The following is a 26,063-nucleotide window of genomic DNA, read 5'->3' as shown; positions in this document are numbered from 1 at the left end:
ATTTGACTTAAAAAGTGAAAACTACAGTCTGTTTTCTTGCATTGCATTTCTGTGGTTGGCTTGCACAATCGTATAAAAAAGATGGCAGCTGTTGCTACTACTTCGGTATTAATATCTGAAATGTTAATTGATTTCACAGTTTATACGTGGCATAAAGGTCCTTGTGCATGCTGCCTTTCAGGCAGATTTACTTGTTTGCCTTCCAGCCAGGTGCCCCTGACATCTCCATGGCAGAAAAAGTCTGTCACCCTAAGTATTTGACTTTAAAAAACTAAAATGAAGAGAATTTTAAGTATCATTTACAAGTGGTGCCAGGCTGATAGCTTTTCTCCAATGGCTTTTTAGTTCAAACACAAAATGACAGGCAATTGCAATGCAAGTGTCCCTACAATGTCCCTTTTGCTTTGTGAGGGTTTGGTAATTTTTTTAGCAGGTTAACCTTACGTCTTAGATCTCAGAATTTAGTCCTTAAGTGATTTCAAGAGCGTTTCAAGACTCTGCAGGTAAAGCTGTTTCAGTTAGCTGCTGGGAAGGCAACAGGTGGTTTTATGTTACTCCAGCATTTCCAGAGGTCAAAGATGATTTTGCAGGTGGATTGACACCATAAAAAATAAGGTGAATTTAGATTCACTTTTTCTATGTCAGACTAAATGATGCCCTTTATGTCAACTCCCAGTTTTGTTTGTTGGTTTTTTAACTCAGTAACAGAACATTTTCTTCCTGGCTAGTGAAACATCCTTAGCTTAAGCAAGAAGGGTAAGATACAGATTCCGTATTTCCAATCCTAAGTTTCTCTTTCAGACTAATAGCTTTACAACTTTTGGCAAAACCTTAATACTGTCTATTGTATCAGTTGCTTTTCCAGGCTTTCACCTTAAAATTTCCTGTTTCATATTATCCACAGGACCAGAGCAGAAGCCTGCATTTCTTGTTTCAGAATACTTGTATTTTCCTTTTTATCACTGTTTAGAATGCAATGGTACTTTTCTTTAACTGCTACGTTTACATTCAGTATTAAAAAAAGACAGCTTACAACTAAACTTCCCCTTTTCAGATGCTTCTATTACTATTCTCTAAATATTTTCTTGGGGAAAAAAGAAAAATCAATTTCCTTTCCTGGTTATTAAAATAAGCCTCATATTATATTTTGGACTAAAAGCTCTAGGATTGCTTTTAGAAAGATGAGATTTATTAAAAGAAAGGGATCTCTTATGATATAAGATTAAGGACTTTGCTAAGGAGAAACTAAACCGGACTCAAAATACATCTTAACTACTATTGAGGTCAAGTAAAAATTAAAATCTAGATTTTGAATGAAAAATGTCTCTCGTTCTAGTAGACAGACAAATATATAATAGATGCACACAAACTTGCATCAACATCTGTAGGCTCTAAATTACATGTTTCTTCTATTCAGATAGCTTCTGGCCCAATAGCATGTTAAAACCTACGTTTGTCATGCGACGTGTTTATCGAAGCACTGTAGCGTTGTGGCACCTGGCCATCTGGTAGACTCTGGAGTTCTGATTTATAGCCAAGGCTCGACCCACAGGCGGATGGGTGAGTTAAAATTCACCTAATTCTTGCTCTGGATGCCTGGATCTAATCTGCAATTTGCCACACCATCCCCAGCTAGCTTTGGGGGGCTGCATTAAACCCCATCTTGTGCCTTTGCTGCAGCACTGCTTGGAAGTGGCACTGGTCTGCATCTGGGCTGAAGGGCACTCGTGCAGCAGCAGCGGCTGAGACCTCCCTGTTACTCGGTGGCTGGGTTATTCCCAGGATATGGGGGGTTCAGGTTTGCTCCTTTGCAATCACCAAACCTTCATTTCCTACCTCCTGCGATACACACGGCTGGAAGGATATTCTGGTAGATGGTGTTTTGCTTCTGCCCTTGTCATCCTGCATCAAAGAGAGGAAGGAGGGGGAGAGCCCAGACCCTGCCAGCAGCAGTGTGAGCTGGTCCCTCCTGCTGAGCAGCACTTGAGGTCTGTGGTGAAACCACCATTCTTTGAGGCTGGGTGTCACCAACAACTGACCCCTGTGCTACACGGAAAGGTTTGCTGCTCCCTGGAAGGTGGAGCCTGGGCGGTCACCCAAAAGTAAACAGACTGAGGATGGATGACTTGTTTTTTAGCTTTCATCTTTTAAAACTGAAAAAATTAAAATGTGTGCCAATTCTGCCAGACTTTTGAAGCACTGCTTGGCAATTCTTGTCCAGAATATTCTGCAGAAGCAAGGCAGTTTGCATTTTCCACTGGGATTAGCTCAGGAAAAGAGCATGGACGTGTCAGTGATAGCAAAACTACAGAGAAAGAAAACACGTGCAGACATATTCTAACTCCTAAGCCTTGAAGTGTAAGCTATGGTCTGATGAGAGAGGTCTTACTATTTAATAAATATGATTTACAAGTTAGTTTTAAATCTGGTGGGTAGTGAAATGGCTTTTACTCTACTCATTAGAGGTTAATGAAGAATGTACTTGCATAAATGTATGAATAGCTGCTTAATTTAGGAAGCAAGAGGACGTTTAATCTGAAAATTGTCCAACTCCATGTGGATAATTTTGTGGCAATGCCAATATTGCAACATAAAAATTAGAGCTATTTTTCCATTGGAGAAGATTAATTACTGGATCCATTTTTGGTCTTTTCTAGGGTCTGCTTACACTGTGAAAACTGCCAAGCATGACTGTTCAGGATTTCCTCCTAGTTATTGAGAAGCTGTCAGCTAGTTTTGGAACAGCAGCCACTGGCCACCATAGACTTGGATGGTCACAGAGGTAAGCAAAGAGAGGGGCATGGCACGGGGAGAGTCCCTCCCGCTGCTCCAGTCTGTGGGGGATGCTTCCCTCCTTCGGTGGGTACCTCTTTCAGTGGTCCCTGTTGCTGCCTTTGCTGGCTGGGTGTACACTCAGCAGCTAGCAACCAGTTTTATATCACTGTTGCTCTGGATACAGGCACTTACCAACCAAAATAACCAGCACCTTGCTCAGAACAAAGCCAGTTTTTACACACAGTTTAAATTCAGTGCAGGCCACAACAAACTATAGTTAAAACCCGCACAGGGCAAGTGTAACCCATAAATATTTCTATATATATGCCCATGTAGAGCATACACGTTTGAAAATGGTGCTGAACTAGATTTATGGTCGGAAAGTGAGAAATCTGTTGAAACCCATTCCCAACTACAGATTTTTTCATCAGTGTTGAGCTGTCTTCCATGGCCTTTTCTCCCTGTTAGAGCTGGCTTTGAAGATTGTCTTTCAGAGAAATGAGACAAAGAAGAGGAAAAGATGAGTGCCTAAGAAGCAGACAAAACCCAGGATAAACAGATATAGTCTCAGGGCAGGGAGAATGCAAGAATACAATGTTAGGGCACTCTCCGTGGGGCAGACAACATTCAGGTCACAACTGCTGTGTGATCTGTGCTTGTGCCTCCAGCAGACACTGCCCACAGCTACGAAACATCTCCCTAACAGGCAATTTCCCCTGCGTTTAAAATATGTGTTGGACAAAGGCTGATGGCTACACAGAAGTTGGTAACTCTTGTTACCCATCTGCAGAAGAGAATCTCTAACTACATGGTGAATATTTGCAGTGCCCAAGTAGCATGAAGAGTGAGACACTGTAGTAACTCTCAGGATGTTAAATGCTGGAAAAAACAGAAAACGGTAATGTCTTGAACAGCAAGAGACTCAGATTTTTAATCATCTGTAGAAGAGATGCTGAGTTCTGATACGACGCAAAGCCAGGAGGATTTGACAGGGCTTAACAATTCTTTTTTTCTGGCTGTTGACAAGCCAGAGCAAATTAACCATTATCCAAAGAAATCACGGTTAGTTAGCAAGGATCGTGGGCTTAAAATGGTTCCTTAAGGGTGGGCAATACAGTCAATACCCCAGCTTTTCCACATACACTGAGTGGTATTAGCATAATGCTGTGCTGCAGAGGTCACAGCTCCTCTGAACAGCATCTCTGAAAACGGCAGCAGCACAGAGCTTCCCACCGTGGTGCTGGGGCAGTTTGGCCTCTTCCTGCCTCAGCTGGGACAGCCACAGCCCTTGGTCTCCAGGCGTCGGCACAGGCAGCAGCCGCAGTGGCCAGGCAGCACTGTGCCAGCAGCTCTGTCCCCGCCGCAGGCAGCCACAGCTAACCTGCTAGGGTGGGCAGTGGGGTGCCCTGCCTCAGCTGCAGGCACAGAGCAGCCCTCCCTGTGTGTTTGCTGTAGCCAAAGGCACTCTGCTGTGGAAAGGCTTTGTGGCTGCCCTTCGTGTTGTGTCTCAACAGCCTTTTGGGCCCCAAGCACCAGCTGGAAAGATGAGCAGAGGTGGCTGCAATGCCACAACCCATGCTGGCACTAAGGACCCTGCCTGGGAGAGCCCCTGCGATGGGGACAGCCCCCACCCTGGGGCTTGCATGGAGCCCGTGGGAGTGGCCCCCAGCTTGCTGTACCACCAGTATCTCATGGCTGATTTTCTGAGCACATCCCCTCTGATGTGCTGTGTGTAGGCAGGGGCTGCAATCACCTTGCTCAGGCCAGCGGGCCAGGCTATTCTAGCAGGTGTCCCCCACCTCCGAGGCCAGGGCTGCTGTGCCCTACTGGGGGCCCTTCCCGGCTGGCTGCAGGCTGAGGGGCAGGCAGCTGCAGGCACAGCATTGCCGCGGCGTCCAGGGGATGTGTGCAGCGAGAGCCGCGAGCAGGACGAGGCCCAACGTGGCTGCGGCCCTGCGTGCTGGAGGGCCGCCTCCACAGCTGGTGGGAAGAGCCTGGCCGCCCCTCCAGGGACGCATGCCTTCCCTGTGGTGAGGCACGCTGGGATGAGGCCTTGTGGGGTGTGACTGGGTGCGACTGAGCAGGAGAGGTGTTCTTCAGAGCCTGTGCGTGCCCTGGAGCAGTGCTAGGTTCAGCCATGCCTGCATTGCCAGCCCCAGCAGCAGCACCCACTTAACAAGGGCCGGGCATGGTGGCCACCCCACTCCTCCCAGGGCATCCTGCGGGCACTATGCTCACTTCTATGGCAGGAATGGTCTTTTGCCCAAATAAGGGCAAAGAGAAGAACCTGAGCATCTGTAAAACGCTGAGTCCTCACAGAGGAAGGGCAGAAAATAAAGGCGAGGTGTCCCTCATTGAAGAGGTGCCCCACACAGGACACCCAGATCTCCAGATCCAGGCAGTGCCCCCCCAGCAGCCCTGGTGCCTTCACGGTGTGACTTTCTACGTAGCGCTCTGGCTTCTCATCTGCTGCTGAGGTTTGGTGCAGCCCCTGGTTACGTCAGTACTGGACACAGACTTCTGGCCAGAGTGATCTGGTGATGGTCAGGCCTTCTGTTTTCACAAACAGCTGATGCAGACTGCTTTTGGATCTGAAGGGAACATGGATCTTACTCAGACCAGAAGAGCAGTTTTCCTGCCACAGGGAGAGCACGTGCACCTTGGGCGCTCTCACACCTACACATGCACTATAGAGTGAGGTCCCAAGCATATTATTAGTAAGAAAAAATGGTTTTGCTCAAAATATGCACATATACAAACTGTCTCTTCTCCACGCTGAACAGTCCTAACTCCCTCAGCCTGTCTTCATTGGAGATGTGCTTCAGCCCTCAGATCATCTGTGGCCTCCTCTGGACCTGCTCCAATAGGTCCGTATCTTTCATGTGCTGGGGATCCCAGAGCTGGACGTGGTGCTCCAGGGGCGGGAGGGGGCATCTCACCAGAGCAGAGCAGGAGAATCACCTCCTTGGATCTGCTGGCCATGCTACTGGTAACGCAGCCCCAGACACAGTTAGCTTTCTGGGCTGCAAGTGCACAGTGCCAGCTCACACAGTCCTGTTTTGTTCCACACTAAGATAACCCTCAAAGGAAATTGCTTATAGCACCTACACTAGCCACACAGAGCCCCACTGAACAGTTGTCTGGTGGCTGGTCAGTATTGTGAATGTACCACACCATGTATGCCAGCAAAACAAGTAGTTAAGGGTAAAACACTCTGGTGGAAGGTGTGTGAGCATGCAGGCAGGAGCTGTGTGAGGAACCGCACACACCTGATAAACGAGTTCCTCAGCGGGACAGAATGCAGAAAGCCAGACCAGAACCTGGGTTTTCCCAGCCTCACAAACTCAATCCTCTGCCTGTATCACCAGCAAGTTACACAACAGGACCACATGCATATTGCAACATGTAAGGCTAATGGATTTTCCCATGAGCACTACAGTCTCTTCCGCTTACTAACACCTTCCAAATGCTGGGCCAGAAACCCCTCAGTCAGCTTCCTCCTCATGCATTAGCCACCTGCGTGATTAACATCCAGTACAACAAAGCTCATCAGCCTAGGACACATAGAAAAATGTCTGTTTTGTTCCCGTAACATGCCATATGTATGGTTTTTTTTCCTTCCTTCTCCTGATATTTATTCAAGTATATGAGGATTATTTCTGAATTATTCTTTGTACAATATCTGATTAGGCTGTGGCTGTGCTGGCTCCCACTGGTTAATGAATGAGCTGTTAGCCTTTTGCAGATGGTGCTATCAACAGCTATTTGAATGCTATGTGTTCACCTGCATTTATGCAGCACTGTGAGCAAAAGGATAGAGCTGAACGTAAACACAGGGCTGGAAGATGATTTGTTTACTGTAATATCCATTAAGTGCCATGTCATGTACAATGCTCCCTGGCTCACTCACTGTTAAGAGTCCATGGGATGGCCTCACTAGGCACTCCCTAATAGGAGCTATTGGTGGCATTTCCACAGGGCACCTTCTGACAGTGGATGCACCTTCCCTCAAGGCTGGAATCCTACAAACTGGACAGGGAGAGAAAGTATTTTTGCAATGCTTAAATTTTTAAGACAGTATCTAACACAATTTTCTCAGAATAGAAAATCTGTGTAGTTTGAGTATATATCCTACTAAACTACTGATTACCTCACTTCAAGCAATGAAGTATATAAAAAGAAATTGCTAGCATTGCTAGTTGTGATCATTTATGTATCTTTCTACACCAATATGTCCTGCAAGGTTTGGTCACTGCTTCCATTTCAGAGCCATGGCTCAGCTGCATGGGCAGAGGCAGATGTTGTCTGTGTGCTCCAGATATTTCTTTCTCCTAAAGTTAGAAACTAAGAAGTGAAAGAAGACACTGTACTAGATAATCCAAGCTAGTGGACTGAGAAAGGTGTAACTGGCACAGGTGCACCCTTGCTTTGGGAAGGTCTTTGCAGATGTTGGAAGACTTTATTGAACTGGGAATGCTGCATAGCTCACGGAGCCAATGAGCTTGAGAAATTCAACCCAGAATACAAAGCATGCTCATACATGCCTGCTTGGCAGGGCTCCTGCTGGTGCCCTTAGGACCAGCCAGGCAGCCTGGCACCGAAACAGCTGGGGACCGGGCACCCAGAGGTGATGCCCTGCAACAAGCAGCTACCCGCTGTCACTGGTAGCAAGGCATACCTGCACCTCTGTAGGAAAGTTCAACCAGGCATTTGGTACTGGCAGCAGCAGTGCTTTTACTTCTGTCTTTCCACAGCCCACCCTGTAAAATGGAATAAGCACATAATAAAATAGGGATAAAGGGGAATCCAAAACATCCAGAGCTGGACTCTGAGCAAGACATCAGAAGAACTAAGTTGAAGACCCTAGCAGCCAATTAAGAAACCTTTGCAGCTGGAAAAAGCTCAGTCAGGTGCAGTGTTGTTTCCAGCAGCAGCGATTTTTCTGCTCCTTTTCCTCTGTTTACCTCGGGAAACGCTGTCCTCACGGAGGAGGACATCAGCAGCAGCTCAGCCTGTCTGTGGTTGCTGATTTTGAGCTGCCCGTGATGTTCTTCCAACAATCGAAGCAAAAATAAAAATAAAGGTGGCTTGCTGATTCACAGCTAGCACAGCTTGGGAGTCTTTCAAGCAATCTCAGACTTTCGGTGCTGGTACTTGGTATCTCCTGCTGGAGGAAGGACATTGGATTCATTGCCACCAAAAGCTACAGGAGATGAGTCAGGATTATACAAATTCCATTTAGCTTGTGTAAGAACACTACTTTTTGTGTTGAAAACTTCCTTTGCTGCTGCCACAAAAATACCTGCTGAACAAAACCCTAAATGCATCAATTAGCAAACTGTCACCCAAAGTGTGCGACCGTTTTTGGGTATTTGTGTGGTCTGGGCTGCAAGGGAGTGTGGGAGCAGTGGGGAAGGGGCCAGCTGGAGGGGGCTGGCGTTGAGGAAAGCAAACAAACTCAAGCGTCAGAAAAGCTTGTTGGCAGAGAAGTGTATCAGGTTGATGAAAAGCCTTCCAGAAATGGTAATAGACACCCAGACCCTGTGATGAGTCAAACCAAAAAATAACTTTGATCACAGCTTTTCATAAGACATGAGAAATGCATGTATAGTTTTGCATTTGAGTATTAATATGTATATACTGATGTAAACCCTTGGATTAAATCCAGAATATTTAAAATATTGGCAAGCTCATATTTATGTTAAACAGTTAATAATAATAACAACAAATAATCCCCAAACCCCTTAACAAGCAAGCTTTGCTCTTATATACGTAATTTTCCCTAGTGATCATTTAAGGAAAATACGATTTTACAAATGGCTAGGAGACATCTAAATTCCTCAAAATGCTATACTGACTGTCGAGAGGTCCACTTAGTTCACTGCCTGCAGCTTGGCTCAAGGGGGGAAAACGATTCCTTCCTAGAAAAGACAGGTGATATAATCACCATTTCCATTTTTTTTTAGACTGCAAATATTGCTGCCTCTATGGTGATTCTTCCACTGAACACCATTTAATAACAACTGAGCTGGTTTCTGTACTAACAGCTGCCTGGGAAATAAATCAAGAATGAGCATAAGCCGCAGAGTTTCAGCAATATCTGCTTCTGTCCCAAGAATTACTGACAGCAGGAGGGTGCAGCAAAAAAACTGAGTCTCTCTACACAGTTGCCACTTAAGTCAATGGTGAACTCACCACTGAAAATAATTAACTTTTCAGTAATGTGTAAATGACTACTGTAAATAATTTTTACATTTTAAAAAAAAGTAAGGTGTAAATGTTTACTGGGCTTTGGCATTACCCACATATGCACGCTCTGTTCTCGATAACTTTGTGTGTATTAGCATGGCAAAAGGGAACAAAATTGTTCTGCACTGGAACCACCTGCTCCCTGCCTGGTGAGCATGCTACTGCCCTACAAAAGCCTTAAAAACACCCAACAGTCTAAACCACTAAAAATGCTTTAGAACACATCTGGGGTAGGGAAACGCTTCTGCTCACACAAGGCATCACCTTGTGGCATGCCCCACTGCTAATCTGAAGTACCTGGTGCTGGAAACACCCCTCTGCGGTTTGACAAATGAAGGCAGGAGATGCAGGAGGATCAAGTGCTACAGAAGAGGGAGGGGAGGAACCAGGGCAGCATCCAGACCAGGCACAGACCCAGCTGCAAGGGTTTCAAAATTCAGTGTATTTGAGCCGAACACAGAGCAGCCTGTGCTCACGGCTGTATAAACCTTCCTCGAGACAGATTAGCAATCTCTGCTGGCTTTCCCCTCTTTTGTACAAAAGGGCAGGCGGTGAGGCTCTTTTGGTTTGTTTCATGTGAAAGAAACAGATACAGGATAGTTATCTCGTGGGAAGGGGTCCCCTAGTGACAGAGAATTATTCCCCTGGGATGCAAGGTGGGCTGGCAGCATACCCCCCAGCTCCAGCTGCTCTGGCCTGGTCACCTCCCCGTAAAATCAGCATGTTTTTCTCATGCAACGTGATGGCTAACCATTATCCACAGGTAAGACAACCATTGCTGTCACTGGTGACAATACTTGGGTCTGACTGCACCTGCTGCAGCCTTGATTAGATTGTGTTTAATGGCAGGCTGCTCAGGGAGATTACAAGCACGTCGTGGGCACTGGCTCCTCCAGCATCTGCACACATTGTCTACAGGGGCTAATCCACCATTTCAGACTTGGGGTATCTTGCCTCTTTGTCCCTTCACCTCTCAAAAACCTCTGCCTCAGAAATTATGCTCCCATGCAGCTGCTGCTCCCTCACCGATGCCTGCCTACACCAGGGGCTCAGCATCTGTGGCTTCGTTCCAGCCTGGACCTCACCATGCTGCCACGCCACTCCTCTGCATCACCTCCATCACATGCCCACCGGCATGTCCCAATGTGGCCAATGTGACCCAGTGGTGGGTGGGGGATGCCGTTGCCCTTGGGGCAGTAACACTGAGGAAACTCTTCAGGTTTTGGCTGCACAGAAAGACCTTTTCACAAGATTTTAGTGGAACTGAAGTTCTCTGCAGAAGAACGTTGACACCTGGTGGCTGCTCCAGCCAACTGCTCAGGTGGCGGCCTGCAGCCCTGCCGAGGGCTTCCGTTAACAGGGAACTGAACAATTAAACAATTAGAGAAAGAAGTACAGCTTTACTCGCATTAACTATGTGCTATCCTGTACGTATCTGTGTGACAGAAGGGGTGTATGTGTACACACTTGGAGGACCACCAGAACCAGAGTTTCTGTTAATGAGCCTTGACGGACTTGTCCCCAGCCTCAACAGGCACAATGTGTTCAACAAACATGCACGCACTAAAAGCAGCCCTGTAGGCAAGGGTAGGTGGAGAAGCAGAGCAAGAGCTTCCCAGGGTCCCATCACCTGGGTGAGCCCTGCACCTCTGTGTGCAGTTACACATGCACAAGAGAGTTACATACGCAACAGACCTTTGCTTGCTTCCTCCCAGATCTTGGCCTACAGAGTCCAAGGGAAGAGAAGGTTTCACTGCAACATCCCAGGTGTCAGGGAGAGGCACGGAGTGGCACCAGACTGTAGCAACCTCTCCACAGCATTGCAGCAGAACCCGCGGCAGAGGATGGAGCTTCCTCTGGCATGGCCTTTGCCTTGGGTCCTGCTCTTGCAGCTGGTGGCACATTGCAATCACTGTGAGCCTGGTGAATACTTTGAAGGAAGTATAAAGGCAAAAAAAACACCCCTTGTTGAAATCATACTGAAAATTAAATAGCTGAATAAAAACTTAAGTTTGATATGAAAGCACACAGTATGAGATAGTCTACTGAATTCCCACCCTAAAGGTTCAATAGGCATCCAGTGTTTACACTCACAGTAAAGCAAGGTTTAAAAAAACCAAACATCAGGAGGCAGTTGTAGAAGTAGCTGTTGGGGTGCAGCAGGGTCAGGGCTGGCCACACCGGGGGCTCAGGCCAGAGGGGATGTGTGGGGGACCCCAGCATGGGCACTGCCCTCATCCACAGGCACAATCCCACCTCTGACCCTGGCAGGCAGAGCCAGGGCTGGCAGCAGGGTCCACTTCAGAGCCCCTTACAATTTCAGGAGAGAAAATAACCTCACAGCCTTATTTTTATCATTCTGTCCATTAAAGATGGATAAAAATTATTCAGTAAGTGAGCTGTGGACTTGTGATAACAACAGAATGGTAAACAGCAAAACCTGATCTGAACCCTGTTTAGTCTGTCATTCCCATGAGCTAGGCTCAAAAGCCACCGCACAATCTCTGCAGGCAGAGAAACCGTGACCCAATTCTGAAAGCCTTTCCCCACCCTCCCTTCTGTGGGAACAAAACAATTTTACAAGCCCAACGTGTGAGAAATGGCTTGGCTTCAGATAAGGCAAAAATTTACATTTTGTACTGCATGCACGCAAATAATAATCTAGGTAGCAAAGTCAACTGCTGAGCACCATCTCTCTACTCATTATGTTTTTTTTATTACTTCTACTTAGAGCTGTCCAAAAATGTCTGTCTTACAGGATTAAAACCAACTCCAGTTTTTGATACATCAAAATTCTAATTATACTTTTCTACCTTATATGCACACCATAGTTTGAACATCTTCAGATCTGGCAGGCAGATAGAGTTTAACAGGAACTATTACATCAACAGATGCTACTACCTAGTTATCTTTGCTCAGCCTGGGAATAAATTGAGGAGTAAGGCAAGAAAACATGTTTTCTTACAGAGCCACCATCTGCTAATTTGAGAAGCTGCTGTCACTGATGACTCAGTATCACTTGTATATATGCAAATATTACTAATATCATTCTCAAGGCAGCTATTATTATATGTTAAGTTTATTAGAACTAGCACCAAAATGATAGCAGTAAGAAAATATTGCAACTAATGAGTCTAAAAGGAAAATAAATAGAATTAGTTGAGAAAGGGCAATTATTTCTCTTGGGAACCTTTAGATAGCAAACCTGGTTTTCATTCTTCTTTTTTATCGTATTCTGTTCAGATAGGGAAATGTTTGTTGCTTGACACCAGACAGAGCTTTTCCACTTGTGGAAACTTACAGTTTCACACAAACATAAGTTTTGTTTATCAGAGTTTATAAAGAACTGCCAGCAGCAGAGACCAAGAGTCACAATTATTTGTTTTATAAAACAAGCTAATGGGAGACCACGAGGTATAAAGGTGTCCCAGCATGCATGGGGCACCAGGGGCCTGCTCAGCACATGCCTCATCTCATCGGGATTACAGAAGGTAAAAATAAGCTGATGGGAAGATGACAACTGAGCAAAGAGTAAAAACCCCTCATTCTTCACAGCCGCTAAACAAGTAAAAATGACCCTGTACACCAGGAGGGCTTGCATGACTTGAATTCTATCACACATACACATATAACCAAACCACAAGCCAATCCTGATTTTGCCCCAGCAGACAGACAATGAATTAGCCTTAGCTAATTATTATTTATTTATTAATTAGCACCGCTTTTCCTTCCCACTGCCCAGTGCACTGCACCTCTGCACACCAAGTACCTGCACTACTCTTCCCATCTCACTGGCTGGATTTGGTCTTGTTTCCTTGCCCCAGGAAAGTACCAGAAGACTTGATGTTTTACAACCAAAAGCAAAGATACATTTGTGTCCCAAGCAGTTACTACCCTACCACCCACAAAGAACCAGGTACGCTCAAACAGCGTGCCTGCACACCCTTAAATTTTCCTAAAGATCATTAATATTTTCTTACGTATGAAAGTCAGATGCACCCCTTAGACCCCTAAGGAGCTGTCAGACCAGTCTGTCTTGTCAAGCTGTGTCAGCTGGCATGAGGAGACAGCCACATCCTCTGCTCTTCAGATTTTGCCAGCTCTGCAGTTTCTCTCAAGTAGCTTCACCTGACACGAGCACCTGCTGCCCTGCCCTCTTTCATTCTTCACAAAAGGGATCTCCTGCATTTCGGGTGGCATGCCTACAAGCAGAATTTGACCCAGCATTTCTTTTTCACTTCTGTTTTCACCTTTCCCTTCACATCTCACTCTATCCTCTCAGTCTTGCACCCTTCAGCCTACTCCCCACAACACATTCTCACCCTGAACCCGCAGTAGGGTCAGCAAGTCCCGCCTGGCTGGGAACCATGCCCTACAGAGAACAGGCAGGTTTGGGGAGGGGCTGAGCTCCCTTGCAGCCTGCTATCCGCAACAGGTGCCAAAAAATATGGATTTAGCATCACAGCTGGTGAAGGAGACCCTTACAGGTCTGTCCCTTTGGTCAGCAGCTGTATACTTCTGTTCACCCACTAGAGAGCATGTGGCTGCACAAAACCCACACAGCAACAAATTCAGTCTCATAAAAGATCATATTTTTCCAGAGACATGCAACACCGTGTATTCTATGAAAAGAAAGGGACTGTTACAAACCCACACACCAAAAGCACCTCTTGTTTTAGTGGCTACACAATTTCCTAGGACATCTGGTCCCGTCTCAAGTGGATGCAGGTACCCTGACTCCCAGGCCTGAAATTTTGCACCAGGATCTTGCTGATATTCTTAGAGACAGTGACAGAACACGGACCTCTGTGCAATGACACTTAAAACAGCAAAGATGGAAAGAAATTTCCTTTTGATGTACAAGTATGTTAGCAGAATAATTTCACAATTGGCTCTATGAGGCAATTTTATTATGTGACTGTTTCAGGGATCAAAATCTGCAGGAGTAATTTTGCAACACAGTGAAATGGAGTGATATTTTAAGTTAACATGTAGCAGCATTTACTTTATATACCATTTAGGGCATCTCTATCTCTTGGCATTTATTTTTTAGGCATATTTAAATGCCATGTACTCTTAAGAATGATGGGCTATTAAACTATACGTTCACAGACACAGTATAAAACAAGTCTTTTTGAAAGCTTATTTAAAAGAAGTGTATCAGGAAAAAGGAAAAACGTTCTGGTTAATTTTTCTGCAAGCTGGTTGCAGTGGTATTAATTGCCTCACGCTGGCCACTTTTCACTGTTTCTGGTCTCTGATGCCCAGGGTTGAGGGAGTGAGGGCAGAGGCTTTTTGCTGCTGTTACTTCAGCCTGGCTGCTGGAATGCTGCTTGTGGGCTCTGTGCTGAAGACATCAGTCAATTAGGATTAACAGTCACTTCAAATGACTAAAAGCAACATGAATGGGCAATGCAGAAGTGAGAAACTCTCCAAAAAGACAACATTTGCTGGCCTCTGCCATGCAAGCTGTAGAAGAGAGCAGAGCTGTGGACCAGTGCAGACCAGGGTCCAAGAGCTTTCTTTTGTGAAGTGCTGCAGCTTCAAAACTTGCTATGATGGGAACAAAAGCAGCTTTGTACTTTAATCTCCAGAGAGGACATGTAAGATACAGAACACAGTGTCATTACTTAATATAGCAGTAAGCAAGCCAAATGCTCATTCAAGACCCTTCTACAGCCTAGGTATCCTGGACACAGCTAAATCCAGCACGTGAACTCTCGGGTGAGTACAACCTCAGTGGGCAGCTCCTTAGGCCCTAGCTGCCCAAGCCTCCTTGCAGGCAGCAAGGTCTCAGAGAACTGGACTCAGACTTCTTTGTTCAACCTGAACTATTCTCTCCCTTTACAGATATTTGCTTTTGGGTTGAAGATAATGACAATTTTTCATCACAAGCAGTATGTTTTTTGGCAGAACACAGATGTAGGCAGAAATGTCTGTTTGATAGAAAAGCTTCTTGCTAAATTTTTTTTTTTACTAGCTCTTGTCTTCATCATAAATAACTTCATAAATAGCAAAGTAACTGGTGTCAACCTCAGTAATACAGTCTGAATCTGACCAATTTATTGGTGCTGCTTCAGGGAGTGTTTTAGTAGTAGTAACTTTCTCACATGAGAACTGAAATAAAAACTGCTACATGCTAAGTAGAATGTGCACTCTAGAAATATCTTTTTGCATCCCAGAGAATGAATGACCTCACAAACAGTTGTAAAGTTGAATGGAAGCCAAACCCCCAAGAAATTCCACATAGAATCATCAGTCCAAAGCTAGAGGCCAAATTTGGAGGACCATCAGTGAATGAAAAATTACAGATCCACAAAAATTTCAGAGTTTAATTTATTGTAGATTATTTGGTGCTGAAGATGTGAGCTGAATGTGGCCAAATCAAAAGCAATGGACATCTGTTTATCTATTATCTTTATATAAAGTAGCACTACATCTGAGAAAGGATGCTAGAGAATAAGGTGCAGATGAATTGCGACCTCTTCCATCCATCCATGATCTGAAGTTTAGTGAATATAACTACTTTAGTCAAGTGTTTCTTTTATGCAGGACGACTGTAAGCCAAAAAAACTTCTTCAGCTAAAGCCTATGCAGACAAGTCTTGTGGAAAAAGGAGTGTTCTAAGTGCCATTTATTGTGAAATTAAATGGCAGAGTTTAAAACACCAGACAGACTAGGGTATTTTGTAACTATTCACTAACTGCAGAAAACTGTCTCCAGCTCAGCCTTAGAAGAAGTGGTTGCACTGCCAAATATTCATGCATCCACCACAAACAGAAGATGACATACAAACTCTCAAGCAGGAATTTGAATGTAGTCCCCGTAATGTGAGCCCAGTGTGCTAGACTCAAGCATTACGGCTGGAGAAAGAACGTCAAAAAGAACTTGGAAACTCAGTGGATAAACAGATCACCTAAAAGTGTCCTGGGGCTTCTCAAATGGAACGGTGCTGGTGCTTGCTAAATCAATGAATGCTTAGGCAGCAGAAACAAACTTAGGTGCACAGATGTGAATTCTGTAAATTAAAAAAACAGACCATGATGGAAAGGACGATGAGAGTTCGGTGGTTTTTCGCAGTACCCTTCTAATACTCTACATCTCATACTACATTTTCTATGCTTCCATTCAGGGAAAATATAGTACTGTTGAGGCCCATTTAAAACAGTGAAAATCATACATATATGTGCACATAAACTTCATACTTTTAAAGAAGCATGGTATGCAGTAACTAAGAGTTATAATGCAAAAATATTTCCATAATTTTAAATTTAACTTATTAACAATCTACAGAGCTCCTCTGAAAGCATCCTTAGAATTTATGGCTTTAGTTGGTACTAGGAGATTTATCACTTTGGCTCACCAAGTAAAAGAGTTCATGACTTAATTAGCTCTGTGCACTCAAGTGAATATTTATTTCACTTATGTCCCTCTGTTAATCATGCAATTCTGCCAGCATTTTTCTCCTGCTGTGTTTAACAAAATCTGGCTCCCAGCAAGCAGGCAAGCTCTAGCACTTGCAATTTTTGTACCTCCAAAGTCAGCATTTCTAGTGGGAAAGTGTTAAGTACCTGTTTCTCCATCACTCTGAAGGCTGCCCTAGGAAAAGCCCAGGAGGGGCACAGGAAATGGGCTGTGCCTCGCTGATCTCAGGCTAAGGTTAGAGCAGTTTCCAGAGGAATTGCAGCCTGCACAGGTCTGAGCACATCCCCAGTTTTATGCCAGCTGAGTGTTGCCATTGCTTCTGAAGGGTTACAGCAACACAGGTTTTTTCTCTTTCTATACTTCATAAAGTACAAAGTATTTTAATGTGGGTTTCACTGACATTTATAAACTACCTCTGTTGGGCTTACAGTGTCTCATCTGACCCCACAAGAAAAAGAAACACTCCTCAAAAAAGAAGAGCCAAACAAAATATATTGTGCACAGCTAGCAAATGGTTTGCTCCCATATATCTCATCAGGGGAAAGTGTGTTTTAACATGACGGGGCTGCCCTATTATAACCAGGATCATGCCAGTGAAGATAGTATGACAGAAATTAGCAGGGAGTCTCCCACTGTAATGTGTAACAAGCCCCATCTCTGATTTATGTGCTGCAAAACCCACTCCACCTTTAACCAGCAAATAATTTCTATGATTACAGCATAGTGTGCAAACGGCTGCAGTTCTCTACCTGCCAGGACAGGTAAGTGGCTTGGCATGAAACAGCTATTTTCTGATTAAAATGAACCCATTATTTCCAGTAAAAGCAGAGCTGATAATCTAATAGGTGTTCCAAATAAAATATTTTCTTTGCAGCTACAACATTGAAACAAGAGTCTGCAGCAGCCTTCTGCGTATCACTAAGGCAGGCATAAAGCAAAACCTACAGATCTCTGAGAATCTGCAAATCACTGTTTTATAGCTACTCTGTACTTCCTTGAAAGACTGTAATGCTTCTTACAAGAAAAAAAAATATCAAATTTGGTACATTCTGACCACCTCAAAGCAGTTCTTAGGAATTTCTGTACCAATCCTCACTTGGTCCTGTGAGGCAAGTATCATGGGTACTACTGGCATTCAACAGAGGGGAAAAGAAAGGAGAAAAGCTGGCAGACATAAAGAAGACAAGATGTGAATAGAGAAGAATCCTGGGACCACTTTAAATACCTACAGCACTGAAAACCACCACATTCAGAGAGAAATTAATCTGAGCAGATTCAGCTCTGCAGAGGGTAGACAGGCTTCTCTAGGTCTCTAGGCTGCCTGATGGTAATCAATAGGAGAGGCACCTGCCCCCACAGGGTAACTTGTGCTGTCCTAGCATGCCCACCCAAAGTACACCCTTTTACAGGATATCATAAAGTAGAGCTGCCTCACTCTAGAGAGGTGAAATAAATCCTAACTGCCACATAAAGACATAAGAATGCCCAGGAAACATTTGAGAGCTGTCTGATCTTATGTGTAGTGCAGTCATTTGCATAACAGGTTTAAAACTTTTCATACTAATTTCAATTGACTTTGAAAAATGGAAGCAGGGTGCTATCAAATGACTGATTCTGTCTAAAGAACGGATGGGGATGTCCTAGTCACGTCCTCTGGAATCCGCTGCAGATGCAGGTGTGGAGGCTGGTCACTGTGGTAACACTCACCCACATGGATCCTGGTCCCATGCTAACAGTGTATGGCAACAAGGATGAAAGGCAGCATTTTTTCTTATTAGCTCTTAAAATAAGCCTGGTATGGCTAAATTGCAGCAGTAGTACCTTAGAAATTAAGTAACTGTTTAATTTCAAACAACACAGGTGTTTTAACTCCATTTCTAGACTATTGCAATTACTAAACTAAAAGGATGACCAAACTTTCAAACTCAAATTCCCAACCCTTCCTCCCACACCTGATACCCTAAACCTATCTCCAATTCATGGCAAACACCATAGATCTCAAAATACCACACTTCACAAAGCACGGAGATCTTACTACGGCCGAATTAAAATTCTGTGCAAGGAAGGAGTAATACAGAAATGCATTATACTTACAGGAGTCAGGAAAATATATCAAGGTGAACGTAGCCCTGAAGCTTAATGTATGTGAGAGCTGCCAAAGTTATTAATTAGTTGCCAGAATGAGGGAAAGTAGTTGATGCATTACGAAAAACAGTAACTAGAATGACAGTAAAGCCAGCCTTGCAATCTTAGTGAAGAGTTAACACAGTGCAGATGGTCTTCCGTAGCCAAAGAGACGGTTTAAGGACTCTCAAGATAAAAGGGGGTTTTACTGAGGAGGTAGCTTGCAGAGCTTTATATAGATACAGAAAGTAAATTCAACCCTACCATTTCTCCGGAGGGTATTTCTCTGATGCAGTATGAACAGTGCTTTGACTGGATTGCAAGAGGAGATTGCTTGAGCAAGTCAAAAGGTGGCACTATTCAAATACCTCCTGCTGTTCAATCAGTTGCATTTTGAGAGAAATAGCCATGTCTCATGCTGGGCAAGGAAAACTTGAAAAACTTCATTAAGTCAACGCACTACATGAACCAGACTGAGGATAAACCTTTACCCATGGTATCTGGCTATTGTCTTTCCACAATCTCAATGTTAGGTATGACGTTCACTGGTTTCTGTGACCTCTGGTGTTAAATAGTGCAATTCAGCTGATCATCTCTACTGCAAGAAGGATTCAAAACTCAGCTGTGCCAAAAATCAGGTCAGAGAATTACATGGCTTAATACTTCTAACTAGGGTAAACTTTAGGTCCAAGCCGATATTCTAGCTGTTTGATGCCTTCATGATGTAACAACTGTTCTGACGTTCCCACAGCATGACAAGTGGTTAACAGCACACTAGTACAGAGTTATGCAGGACTGTAAAATCCTTCCTACCAAACCTACCAACAGCATCATGATTTTAGAGTGCTATTCCAGAAACACCTCAAGAGAGAAATCTTCTGCCTTACAGAACTTGTACAAAGTGGAGAAGACAGAGAACAAAGTGGAGTGGCAGAGAAAGATACAGGACTATACAAATGTCTTACTGCTTATAATGTTATAGATCTCCTTTGGTGGTTTGCCACAACACAGAAATACACAAAAGGATGCTTACCAAAAGCCAGTGGCAGTTGCTGCTATGGTAACTCCCAGCACTGTCTTCTATAGATCACAGAAAGGCATGGCCAGCATAGTTAGCAAGGCCAAGGACACAAAATTCAAAATGCCAAACCAAAAGACCAAAAGAATTTCAAGCCATTAATTTTGGAGACCTCTTTTGTTAAAAACCTCTCATGCTCCTCTATTCCTATCACTTGCTAGAAATGGGATCACTCTCAGAAATCTAACATTGCATTAACAATATCTTCTTGCATTTAAATTACCCCACCTTAATGCAGTGTGGGGAGGGAAAATGGAAGTGTATTGGTCTTTTGGAAGCACAAGAACTCTTCCTTTGCCAGAGACGCCTAAGGTTATTTGGATTACCTCAAAACCTTTCTTCCAAGCCTATTCAACATCCAAAACCAACTAACAAAACCCTAAGCTATACAAAAACCTACAGCTGTGGATAAAGCAGACAGCAAAGTAACTTAGCCTAGCAGATACTTCAAGCAAAAAATAAGTATTATCCCCAAACAATTGCACCTCAGGAAAAAAACAAACCCAAGGCTTTGGTTCAAAAAGAGCATCACAAGCCAAAGAAAGCTTTAACAAATGCCTAGGTTTATTCATGTATTTTAATTCCACTGATTTCACTGGGATTTAAATGTTGGTTTAATTTATGCATGCTGATCTTGTAAGGTGCTTTACTGCATATGGGCCAAAAGAAATGGGCAGCTTGCCCTTAAGAACCAGAATATTTCCGCTTAACATCAATGATTAAAACTGTTAAAGAGGTTCCTGAAGGCAGCAATAAAATATGAAAGTACCTTTCCATCACCATTCCCTTTTTAAGGAGAGCTCAGAACAATATTCCTCCACATACCCTACTGCCACAGGTAGTTTTGTCAGACATTCTGAAGAAGTCCTTCTCCAATCTCTACCGTTCTTGTGATGTTCTCTTTATCATGTTCGTATACAGTTACATTTCAAGCATCTTAGGTACAGATCCACAAAGTTTAATCAGTTCCTACCTAGGCTGACAAAGACTACCATCCAACAACATACTAGACTTCAGAATTAATCAACGTACGTTAGAGCTCTCTAGTAGCACTAAATCCACTAAGCACTGACCAGCTATTCTGCTATACTTGCACCAGCTGACTGCTAACAGCCAATTTAAAATTACGCTGGGAGACAGCGACTCACACATCAGCACTGCTGCTCCTGGAAGCCCTTCCTGTGCCATGAAGGAGTGCACCTACAAATAGACAAGCAAATACAGTTAGCAAGTTCCCCTACCTTTCTCTGGACATCTTTTAAGGTTTAATAAAATAACGGGATTCTTTCTCTAACCACATTTCCCAAGGAAACTGACAAAATATTACCGAAACTTGTTTTGAGTATCTTTGTGAGACAATGGAGAAGGATCACTTAGGTATAGCTAGCAGCAAAGTGAAACTTGTGGGGAAAAAAAAGTAAATAAAAATCTTTGAAGTGCATAGTTAGAAAGCTGTATAGGCCCAGCGTGCAGATATGTTTAACTTGAGCTGAAGCTTATGATTCAGATTTCCCCTTCTTTTTTGTTAAGAAAATCATTCTACTATATATATTGCTTTAATAAAGTTGTGGGCTTTTTAAAACTGGAAGGAGTAGGAGAGTATAGCAACTACGTATGCACAGCTATATTGCTTTGTGGACAATTTATTACACAGTAAGAAAAAGAATAAGCTTTTATACAAGTCAGGAAACTGCAAAGTATTAGCTAAATGTTACAGTACTAGACCATGTCTCAAGCTATAATTTTTGATTTATAAGTCAAATGCACAGGATAGTTAACGCACAGGTAGATCTCATTCACCAATATTTCACTATTCAATACCCTCCAGAAGAAAGGAGAAAATCAGAAACTCAAGCTCATTTCCAGATTACTTTGAGCATGGCTGTCATTCTGGAAATAACTACATTAATACTCATGTACATATATCCATCTTTCACCACAGATGTATGTGAAGATCAACAGATCTAGTTAATGATGTGTTAACATTCCCATCTGAAATCTGTTATGACCACATACAGCACCTCCTTCTGTGTCCAGTCAACATGCTATAAGACTACCAGATCCCACCAGAAGGCAGCACTCTCAGCTGAAGTTTTAAACTGGTCTATCCGCCACATCAATGAGATTCAGTTATTTTATTTTTATTTTTTGCTACCTGCTTCATGAAAAGATTATGATAATTTTGCTAAAATAAAAATGTATTTAATGATGGGGATCTTAAAACAATACTGCTTATCAATATTACCAGGGCAGGAGAGGCTACTACCCATATCTGAAAACTCCCTTGAATTTTCATTACCTCACACCCCAGTATTTTCATGCTTTCAAAGTATCAAGACATTTAAAGACCTAACAAAACATCAGCGTTCTCACACTTATCTGCAGATATGCATAGGCAAGTCACAGATTCTTCAGCATTTTTAACCAAAATCAAACATTAAAAAAACCCCCTGATGTGTCTTTTTTGAGCAAACTATTCAACCTGAATATGCAAAACAGTTTGGTGAACAAAACTGCCCTTTCCCAAACACAAGATCAATACATTGTACATCATGTAAAAAGCTTGGCAGTTAGCCCAAGCTAGGTCTATCTATTCCCTTTGTTCAATGAAGCAATAAAGCACCATATGAAAGTAGCTGTTTGCCTTTCAGTAGAGGATCAGCTGTCTTCTGAAGATGCCTATGCCTCTAACTCCAACAGCAAGATTCTGGGGTTCAGAGGCTAAAGGACCTAGAAGACCAGCTTACTTCTGGCATCTAGTCTGTGGAGAGGCGAACACCACTTTTGAGCTCCAGAGCAAACACACACATGTAGGGCTATATAAGAAGTGTCAGTTTGTGACATGAGGCAAACATCCCTCACCTTTGGCACACTGCATTTAAAGTTGCTTTATCTTTTATAAGTTTGTGTGTGCTGGAAGCTTTACTTTGGATTTTCACAGTTTTATGGTAGACTTCTGGCACTTCTATTTGCATGAATATTAATTAATTTGGCCTGAAAAACAACTCAGTAGGGGGTTTTTGTTTCTTAAAATCACCTCAGAAAAGCAGTGTCTGGTGCCCAGGAAAAACCATTCTACATTTCAGCCTGAAGAATCCTCAAATTTTTACTCATCTTGCTCATTCATTTTTAGCCTTCAGCATGCCTTACTGCATGACTAACTATACAATACTTTGCTTGCTATGAACAGGCATTTTTCTTCACACATCCATTTAGTGTTCTTCCAGAACATGAAAAAACTACCTTGCTGGAAATCAGATCAGTAAAAATCTTACGTGTGTTACATAGGAGAAAGATTATCATAGTAAGAACAATGCACCACAGTATGAATCTCTGAATTGCTCCCTCTTGACTATTTGTAGTTCTCTTAAAAAAACAAAACAAAACCCTCCAAAACCGGATAACATTAGTTTACTAGCTCAGGTCAGGTTTTGTTTTCCTTGCACAGCTCTCCATCCATCTGTCAGTTGCTGCCAGACACTGAACATCTGACCATGAGAGAGAACGCAGTCAAAGCTGATAATTAGCTACATCCAAGGGACCGGAATATCAGTTACTGATCCCAATGCATACATGAGGAGGGAAATAAAGTGAAGCTTGAAGAAGCACTGGAGTATTAAACCATGGCGTCTTCACTTCTGTAAAAGCTCCCTCTCTGCTCAGTTAATTTACATTATGTGTCATCTTATGTACTCAATAGGAGGCTGTTACAATATATATATATAAACACATAAAACCTTATTTTAATGTAGTATGTAAAAAGAAATCCCTGGATATTGAACAACTGAAACTGAAAGATGGAAAAGAGAAAGGTATGGGGCTAATGGATTTTTTAAAATCATGTTAAATCATAGAGGACGTGGAAATTCATCTTCTTGCTTAATTCTGTCACCATTTTTTCCTCTGAAGCTATGCATGTTTATCTTGGTCTTGTATAGGATGAGCAATTTCTCTCTGAAAACAGAAGATGTATGAAAAATGCATTTACAGGAAATCTTGTAACTCCCATAGGTACTAGAGAAGTAGCTGGGAAGATCCAAGGCTTTACTATCTCAAGAGAAGCTCTGACACTATAGCCAGGCTTTCATGCATTCACGCCCTAATGGAGATAGGCAGCTTCCTCCCAGAAATGCATGACTGCTTCTGTGTGTTGGCTACTTGACTGCCAGAGAGTGAAACAGAAAACTCTGATCAGAGTTCAGGTTTTTCCCGTATCAAACATCAAATGGTAGGAGGAAAAAAATGAACCAATCATGCCTTTTTTGTTCCTAAATCTGTCAGTCCAGTTCTGTCTCTTTGGATCTGAAAATTTTCATCACAACCTCATTTCCAGTACCACCTCTAGACTCTTCAATCCCTTTGTCCTGAAGCCCCCAGACTCCAGAGGATGGATAAGCAGTGTGGAGGGTCTGCTACTCAAGGATGATACTCTGGTCCATTCTGAACAAATCACAGCTATGGCTGTTTAGAGAATCTGAGGTTGTCAGACAGAAGGAATTCCAGTTCAACAGTATCATCAGTGGTCTCTACTGGTACATTGCTCTTTTCCACAGGGCTTGAGTAATTCTGTACTTCATGTCTTGAAGCCAATATCCTTGAACTCCTATTGCAAGAACATGCTTCTGGTTGTCTGATGCTGTCTGAGCAAATATGGTTAGGATGGTAAATGCCTGGACAGGAAGTTGTTTGGTGATGACTAGGGATGTAGTATTTAGTTGTCAACGGACTTGAGTCTACATGAAAAGAATCATTAGCCATGCAGCAAGTCTGGAAATAGTTATTATTTTTGAATCCATGATGAAGTCCTAATTTAGCAATAAGGGGCTTCCCAACATTAACTTCCTTTCTTTCATCCATTTTATCTTCTATTCCTGGATACTCATAGTGCAAGCAAACAGTAAAGATCAAGTGTTCCTGCAAAAGAGAAAAGGGGGGCAGGGGGTGGGTGGAGAAAAGTTACACTTCCTCCCCAGATAAACAATATAGGAAACACTTAAAGAGGCACAGTCTACTGGAGAAAGACGCTAATCTTTTTTAGGAGCTAAAGACATATATTAGGGAAGACTTGTTTACTGAAGGCCTCTCTTGCTTAATACCTGCTCATCTGATAGTCTGTTTCTAGAAGCACTTGTATTATACCTGCTGCCAAAAGCACTAAGGAAGAGATACCAAGTAATGTCCAACACAGATGTTTGTGATACAGATACGGTGATAAACTCAACAGTGCCACAGTATGTTGAAGTGAGAACCTTCCAGAAACTGCATGCCCAAGAGCACAGATTGGAATGGAAGGCGATGATACATAACATTTTCATCTCCTATGAATGACTTTGTAAGATGCAGCTCTGCTTCAGGTCACATCTCCACAGTGTGCAATACATGATCTTTTCAAAAATAATAATCTTGTCGAAATTCAGTATGGGCCTAAAAAATATAAAGTATCTTGCACGATGGTATCAGCATCACATATGCATTGATTCAATTAAGAAACTAAAGTCACTGAGTTGCACTACTAGCCATTTTTCCCATCCAAAGAACATGTTATTATGCAGATAATACACAGCTATCTCAACAGAACTGCAAAGCAACGCGATCGATGTAAATTATCTGAACGAACTTGTGAGGAATAATATATATATTAACCCTTAGTTTTTGCAGTGAACTTAGCCTAGTGTAGAGGCAGTGTTTGGGAAGGTCCTTTGATACTAAATAGCTTCCGGTTTCCTCAGGAGTTCCTTTATTGGCCTCTTTAGGATCCACATCCAGGTCCTGTTACAAGAAAGAAATGAGAACTCAATTGAAGGTACAGAATTTGTAGATCATAATAGTTAGCAGTATTTCTTTTTATAAAGTCAGCATTTTCTTCTTCTTAAAAGGAAATAAAACACCAATCTTAGATTACTTGCAAAAGCTGCTGAAACTGCTGTTAGTCACAGGCAGCAAAGGTTACATCTGAGTAGGTTACCCTCTTTTGCTGATGGTTCCTGTCAGGCTTGCTTCAGGGCTGCTTTTTTTGCATGTTAACTTCTACCATGAAGTACAGTACTATACCACTAATTCTATGAGCTAAAAATACCTGCATTTATTATGCACATTAACTCAAATATTTTATTCATAAAGCATCAGAAGTGTCCTGTTTGTTCTGTCTAAAAAGGTTTCCTGCTCCATGTCCTCTTTCAGAGACATCAAAAAAGACAGTTTTTTGCCCCAAGGAGCTTTCTGTTTTAGTCTTATCCTTCACTTCACTGTGATCAGCTAAGTAACATCAATGGAACTGGACAGGATCACCCAGGTGCAAAGAACTGTAAAACTAAAGCCTAAGAAACCTTGTTCTGCAAGGCAGATGTCTCCTCAGCTTACATAGGAGCTACTGACATTTAACTTCTTTAATTAAATATAACAAATATATGAT

The 26,063-nt window shown here is 42.9% G+C and overlaps 2 protein-coding genes across 7 annotated transcripts in view; both read right to left on the bottom strand.

Moving 5' to 3' along the window:
- Window positions 1-21,126, bottom strand: part of ZNF532 (zinc finger protein 532) — a 74,742-nt gene extending 53,616 nt beyond the window's left edge. The window contains exon 1 of the mRNA XM_056325620.1: window positions 20,800-21,126. Coding sequence (XP_056181595.1) covers window positions 20,800-20,839 — 40 coding nt within the window. The 5' untranslated portion in view covers window positions 20,840-21,126. The remainder of the gene's footprint in view (window positions 1-20,799) is intronic.
- A 152-nt stretch (window positions 21,127-21,278) lies between these two features.
- MALT1 (MALT1 paracaspase) overlaps window positions 21,279-26,063 on the bottom strand; it is a 33,154-nt gene continuing 28,369 nt past the window's right edge. For all 6 annotated transcript variants that reach the window (XM_056325629.1, XM_056325630.1, XM_056325631.1 and 3 more), the window contains 2 exons: window positions 25,295-25,420; window positions 21,279-24,565 (listed from right to left, as the gene is read on the bottom strand). In XM_056325629.1, coding sequence (XP_056181604.1) covers window positions 24,107-24,565; window positions 25,295-25,420 — 585 coding nt within the window. In that variant the 3' untranslated portion in view covers window positions 21,279-24,106. The remainder of the gene's footprint in view (window positions 24,566-25,294; window positions 25,421-26,063) is intronic.

This window comes from Falco biarmicus, chromosome Z (assembly GCF_023638135.1).
Source record: "Falco biarmicus isolate bFalBia1 chromosome Z, bFalBia1.pri, whole genome shotgun sequence".
Classification (NCBI taxonomy): domain Eukaryota; kingdom Metazoa; phylum Chordata; class Aves; order Falconiformes; family Falconidae; genus Falco; species Falco biarmicus.
Note: the sequence above shows the minus strand (reverse complement) of the source record. Positions and strands in the feature narration are given on the sequence as shown.